At 30.0% G+C, this 7442-nt stretch overlaps 1 protein-coding gene across 1 annotated transcript; it reads right to left on the bottom strand.

Moving 5' to 3' along the window:
- Positions 1 to 3749: 3749 nt before the first annotated feature.
- Positions 3750 to 5678, bottom strand: LOC119672814 (probable cytochrome P450 4d14). The gene is made up of 5 exons (XM_038083954.1): positions 5502 to 5678; positions 4993 to 5449; positions 4738 to 4934; positions 4275 to 4643; positions 3750 to 4210 (listed from the first exon to the last, which is right to left on the bottom strand). The coding sequence occupies exons 1-5, from the start codon at positions 5662 to 5664 to the stop codon at positions 3879 to 3881; spliced, it is 1518 nt and encodes a 505-aa protein (XP_037939882.1). The 5' UTR covers positions 5665 to 5678; the 3' UTR covers positions 3750 to 3878.
- Between the last annotated feature and the right edge of the window lie 1764 nt (positions 5679 to 7442).

The raw sequence follows: 7442 nt of genomic DNA, 5'->3' as shown, positions 1-7442 counted from the left end.
AGCTGTTGAAACCAGTTCACCTCAGTAGTGCGTTGCGAAAAAAACAATGGAAAAAAATATTGGACAAAGAGTTTGCATCAAATTTTGTGTTTCGAACGAAATTTCGTGTGCAGAATCGTTGCGAATGCTACAAAAGGCTTATGGGGAATCAGTTTTATCGAAAACTCAAGTTTATGAGTGGTACAAAGCCTTTCAGGACGGTCGTACGACCGTCGAAGACATTTCGCAACGCACTACTGAGGGGAACTGGTTTCAACAGCTGCCGTAAACGAACTGTCTGACAGATCGCGCTCATTTTTGGCATAGTAATTAAGGACAGTGCTGCCAAACTACATAAACTTAAAATATCGAAAAATATACAGCGCGCGAATTTTAAATGAGAATTTCCGAAAACTTTTCAGTCTTAATGTATATCATTTTTTATATTGATTTTATGAAAAAGATCATTATAATGCGTGGTACTGAAACTCTTCGTATGTTATCTAATATTACTGAATAAAACAAATAGATAGCATTTACAAAAAATAATATAAATATTTTGTGTGGTAATTTCTTTTAATGTGGTTTTAGTGGATCCCACTATACTGTTTTCGATAATTACCAGCTTCTGTAAAAGAAAACAACATCAAATGAAGTTGCACGCAACATAATTGACACAAGCCACTACTGCTAAAAAGTTATTCAATATCATTTTTACTTGTGTACATAAGGCCTGTATAGTTCGTAAACAAACTAGTTCATTGAACTAAAATTATTTCCAAAACAACAATTAAATATATACACAAATATATTTTAAACTTTAAATTGCTTTAATTTTAAAATTTTCTGATTGCATGTAAAAAAGTGTGATGAAGTTAATAAATTTTTATGTTTAATAAATTTCATTTTAAATGCATCCATATATACTCACTCTGTCTATATTCACTCTGTCATTGCAAGGTGCACTAAATACAAGAATGTTATTATAAAATTGCAAGAGTGCGAGGTCATCTCTGTTGCAGAATTGCAGCATCAAAATGTAACAGCCGTATATGCAGCATACCACATCCACATGAGAAGCAACAAATGTCAAAACAGCTGTTTTATTTTTCTGTTTCTTACAGGCATACAGGCATATATACATGGGTTTAAGTATAGTAATATTGCAAGAAATATTGTGCGGTTATTTTGTTGTTGTCAATTGCAAGCTCGGGCAATCTGTTCATTTCGTGCACCTTGCAATGAGTTTGCAAGACAGAGTACCATTATTGTAAAACATTTCGAAAACTTGCAGAACAAGGAAATAGATTTTGAATAGGTCGTACTTCTGCACCCATAGATTAAAATTCAAAATGGCGCAATAGTTTACTAATAGTGCTTTTCATTTCCAATAGAGCGCACATATGACCAATACAATTACGTAAACGAACACTTCATTTAGAAAACGTTCTGGTATAAATTCATCTAAGAAATAATCGAGATCTCTCAAAGCTGAATAAAATAACATAGTTATGTATATTTGTATTGGCAGGAATTAATTTACCATCTACAAAATATAATTGGAAACATTTTTTTTTTGTTTCATAAAACAATCTAATAATTACTAACTTATTATAACGTCGGTATCATTCAAGTGACCTATTACTGGTAATGGTGGGTAAAAACGTAAACCCTTCTTGATAACAATGTCTAAATACTTAAGCTCTTGTAATTCTCTCGTTATGATGGGTTTATTCTATCATCACCAATAACTTGTCGTAGTTCATCAAAAAGTTTCTGTTGAATTGCTGGATGTCCGGCCATAATGTGTATTTGATGTCCCGCTTATAGAGGTATCATGTCCTTCGAACATAAATATATTTAAATGTAAATGGTGTTATTAGTATCGATCCTTATTTTCTTAGAACAATTTTTTATCAAAGAACTGTAAGTATTTTAAACAAAGTTTTTCTGTAATGGACCTTCAAATGTAGCTAACTAATGATATGCTAACCGTATTGCACAAATTTATTAGAGTACTTAAGTAATATACATAGTTATGAAACTATCCCATGCAATTTTTTTCATTTCTTGGGCCCTGAAATTTTCTCCTAAATGTATAGAATAATTCCAGAAAATAACTTTTATTATTATTTTAATAAAACTTAATTAATGGTACATCTTCCATCTGCTATATGCAACTCTACGATCCTTAATTGCCGTTTCAGTAAAACTACAAATCGGTGCTATATACTTCTTAAATCTGAGTGCTATATGTTGTGCAGTAACCATTAAAGGCATATCAAAGTATTGATTGCCTTTAATAACACGTGTAGCAACAATTTGGGCAACACTAGTAAAAATTAATTAGTAAATATAGTAAGTAAATTTGAATATATACTATAATCGCTTACTCTGTGACCGCTTTGGCATAAGGAAAATCTGGGTTGATCTGTGATTTGATCTTTACATCCATCCCGCTGTTTGCTATTATACATAGTGCAGTTAGGCATACTACTGAAAACAAATCTCTCACTCTTTTACCATTTGCTATTTTATATAAAGTTTTTGCCATAACTGCACTTTGTTGATTGAAAATCTCAACGAATTGTTCTAATATCTTAAAATGAAAAGTCGGCATAAAAATCTTTCTTCTCGCATGCCACTTTGATCCTGTACTTAGAAGTGAACGATCCCCAAGTCAGGGAATTAGCATATTGCATAAGTTATTTTTTGATATAACTTGTTGACTGCTGAGTATATTCTCAAAGAATTTAGGATCTAACACAAAGACTCGGTCCTGATGAAATAACCATAATCTGTATATAGTACTAAAAAAAAGTGTTATAATTTTATATCGAATATAAAATTAAATGTTTTTAAATAATTAAATGTGTATTTAATAATAGTTTCTAAACCCATGAAGAAACTATTTATACTTATGTTCCTAGTCTTTTACTTTGTTTCGCGATTACTTTTGCTTATCTTATTGGTCTGATATCTGGCTTGTAGTGACCTCATACTGATAAAATAGAGATTTGTTATATGTCTGCTGCTATCATGTTATGTCGTCTGCGGATATTTAGCATGCCCTGATATACCGTTTTTAAACTTTGCCCAAGTGAAGGAATTAAGTTATTCATATTAAACCAGTAAAATGCCAAAAACTTTTTGCAATTTATAAATAAAATCGATTCATCAAAACTTTTTCGATTAATATATGAATCCTCTAATTATAAAGAAAACCAGTAGCTTACAAACTGACAACGCGTTACTTAACATAAATGTTTTATTGTTAAATAACTATTCAAGTGATTTATTTATACATTTTTGTTTCCATTTTTTTTTAATTAAATTTATTATAATTGCCTTCCTAAAAATCCAAAATAAATCTTTGCTAGAATCTTTGTGTATTTTGATACTCCGCGTTTTCAAATAAATAAGATAAAAGGAATTCAGTTTTGTATATTGCTTTATAAAATTTCTTTGAGGGGACTTATATTTTATTATATTATTCTGCCTCCACTGGGTTAGTACCTATTCTAATTGACTTATCTTGATGGCGCCATAAAATACGAAGTAAAAAATAGTTTTTAATAATTATTTAATTTAATTTTTCTTATATAAATAAAGCTCATGTAGTTTCGTAAAAAAACTATTTTAACGAACTGCAATTATTTCCGTAATACCAATTAATAAGAAAATTTTTAACATTATGGTATAGTATGGTATAAAAAATCGCAAAAATCATTTAAAACGTATTTATTTAAAAATCTAGAAAAGTAGTTCAGTTTTACAATTAGCATTAAAATAATTTAATTTTATATAGAACAACACGTCACACAATTTTGTTAATAATATTTATAAATTGAAATACCGCATTTTACGCACACATTTATACATTTCACTACAATCTCAAACTATGAATACACTCTTGGTCGAAGTCCAACATTAATACCACTTGCAGAACGAAGAATCAGATTTTGCATTGGTCTTACTTCTGCGCCCAAGGGTAAAAGTTCAAAATGGCGCAATAATTTGCTAATAGTGCTCTTCATTTCCAATAAAGCGAACTTTTGACCAATGCAATTACGTGGACCAGCACTGAAAGGAACATTTGCGAACGGATCAATTTTTTCATTTAAAAACCGTTCTGGTATGAATTCATCTGGATTTGAAAAATATTCCGGATCTCTCAAAGCTGCATAAAGCAACAAAGTTATATTTGTGTTTGCAGGAATCAATTTACCATCTAAAATAAGTGATTGAATACTTTTTTTATTTTGACATTGAGAAATAATTTAATTTGAACTTACTTAATACAACGTCGCTATCAGTCATTCGCCCAATTATTGGTACCGGCGGATATAAACGCAAACCCTCTTTAATAACAATGTCTAAATACTTAAGCTCTTGTAACTCTCTTGTTGTGATCGCTTTGTTCTTATCATCACCAATTACTTGTCGTATTTCATCGAAAAGTTTCTGTTGAATTTCTGGATGTCTGGCTATAAGGTAACATGTATGTGATATGCCACTTGTAGTGGTATCATGTCCTTCAAACATAAATGTATCTACTTCCTCACGTATATCTGCATTTGATAGAGGTTTGCCATCCACTGTTGATTGTAGCAGAACGTCCAGAAAAGCCATTCGCTTTTTAACTCCCATATCATCTGATACATCTAAAGTAAAAGTAAAATAAATATTTAATTATTTTTGAAAAAGCAAGGAATAAAATGGATTCGAAGTATTTATTGCTAAAATATTATGACTTACCTAATGGTTTATTACTACCATCTGAGATTGATTTTTCCAATGCAACTCTGCGCTCTTTGATTACTGTATCCGTAAAATCGTGCATGAGTGATATATGCTTCTTTAATCTGAACGCTATATGTGGTGCAGTAATCATGAAAGGTATATCATAGCGTTGATTGCCTTTAATAACACGTGTAGCTATAATTTGGGAAACTCTAGAAAAATTATTATTAAATATAGTAAGTAAAAGTGATATACAATATAATTTCTTACTCTGTGACTGCTTTGGCATACGGAAAATCTGGATTCATTTGTGCGTTGATTTTTACACCCATCGCGGTTTCGGCTATTATATCTAATGCAGTAAGACACACTACTGGAAACATATCTATGACTGTTTTACCGTCAGCTTTGTCATATAACTTTTTTGCCATAACTGTGCTTTGTTGATCGAAAATCTCAACGAATTGTTCTAATATCTTAAAATGAAAAGTCGGTGTAAAAATCTTTCTTCTCGCATGCCACTTAGATCCTGTACTTAGAAGTAAACCATCCCCAAGCCAAGGCAATAATAAGCTGTATGAGTTGTTTTTTGATATAACTTGTTGACTGCTGAGTATGCTCTCAAAGTATTTAGGATCTTGCACAAAGACACGGTCCTGATGAAAGAACCACATTCTCCATATCTTGCCATATTTAGTTCGCATTGATTTATTAAAATGAGTTAGGGCTAAAAAAGATATTGTAATTTTATATTGTATAAATAAAATATTTTTGCTTACTCTCAGTGTTCTCATTAATTAATTTCAGAATATTTCCAAGAAGTGGTAAGCCTTTTGGCCCTGGGATGCCGGCATTTTTAAAAAGTTTATTTTTTCTACGTTTATGGATGAAGTCCCATATGAGTAAAAAAGTAAAAAAACCTAAGAATAATTCTAAAAACATGTTTTTAGCTTGAAGGTCTGTTTATAAATGTGAGATCAAGAGAACAAGTTATTTGTATTTATGTTGTTAGCCTTTTAGTTTGTTCAACGATGTTATTTGCTTATCTTCATAGTCTTTTCTCTAGTGTCTAGCGAACAAACTGATAAAACTGGATTTTGTTTCTTACCGGCTGCTCTAGTACGAGGGTGTTTTGATAAATCAGTGAGAAATGAAGAGTTGAATTTTTCCATTCATTAAATTTTGTAATAATATATATTTATTAAAGGTGTAGTACCTTTTAAGTTTTACACACTTGCTGCAATAGTACTCCAATTTTCATATCTTTTGAAAAGATTAAATACGAATTCAATTAAAATTATTTCTCAGCAAGCTATTTTCACAAATTTGTAAATAAATAAAGTATTTGTGACTAAATCTGGTGAATACGGAAACACTTTATGACATAATTTGGCATATTTTACTGTTGGATTTGCTGACAAAACAACTGATACATTGTTGTGTTAAATAAATCTTTCTATTAAAAAAAAACTATTTTAAAACTTATCAAACAGTTTTCGTATTTTCTATCATCAGTGGGTGTGTTTGGAGTGTTTTTGTATTGCGTTTGAACTTTGATCGAAAGAAAAATTTCACTTCTTCATTATCAAACAACGAGATTTTGAAAACTTTTTGCAATTCATTATCAAAATTTCATCATTAGAAATACTTAAATTTAATCATTATCAAAATTAAATAGATTTTATTAATTTATTAAAATTGTTATACAGTTATTATGCGATTATATACATCGCCTGTATATAATAACGTAATAGCAATTTAATTATTGTTAGCAGATAAACATTTTATATTTAAATAATTATTTAAATAAACTTTGCTCATTTTAACTCTTACTTTTTCAATGTTATAAAGGACAAGAAATCGGTATCTCCACAAAGCAATAATTGAAATTTCTTCCACCAAAGTTGCACTGCATGCTATGCAGTAAAACTACTGGTCACTGCTGTAACTTACAAATGTAATCTAAATCTAAAGTAGTGGTTCCCAATTTTTTTTTGACCAAGGACTACCAGGATATTTTTGTTTTTAGTAGGGTCCACAAAGTTAAAGAATAATAAACTGTATGATTATTTTAATATGCTTTGTGCCTCTCTGGTATAATGTATAATGAATTGTAAAAATGCATAGGTACATTATAGTATATGGATTATGATCCGCAGACCTCCGGTTGGGAACCATCAGGCTTTAGCCTTATTTAAAATCGAATGCAAAGACATGCTATCTGTTCAGTAAAGTATTGAAAAGATTTAAATTGAGAATAAATTAACAATTAATGGTCAGTTAGTTTACTGGCAACTACTGTAACAGATAAATACAATCTGTCTAATGATTTGTTAAAATTCGCTTGCGAGAATAATGATCTGTTGTGAACACTCCTGGGGAGAATAAAAATTTAAATTAAAAACATATCAACGATTCGGTGAAGTATTGAACATATTAATATTTGAATATTATCGAATATATAAAGTATGTATAATATATATCATATTCGTTTTAAAAATACTATAACCTCTTACAGAAACATGAAAGTTATGAACAGAAGTTCCGTCTACTTTATACCACTACTTAGAATCGTAATATATGCATAATGTTCGGTTGTAATGATATTAGAACTTAGAATATTTTTCCTTACAGATTGAAAAAAAGTAACTAGTATAATGCTTATAAGCTAAAAGGAGATAATTATCACAGAGACCTCTATATATGCAACAGTAATATCT

Source organism: Teleopsis dalmanni, chromosome 1 (genome assembly GCF_002237135.1).
Source record: "Teleopsis dalmanni isolate 2A chromosome 1, ASM223713v2, whole genome shotgun sequence".
Lineage (NCBI taxonomy): Eukaryota > Metazoa > Arthropoda > Insecta > Diptera > Diopsidae > Teleopsis > Teleopsis dalmanni.
Note: the sequence above shows the minus strand (reverse complement) of the source record. Positions and strands in the feature narration are given on the sequence as shown.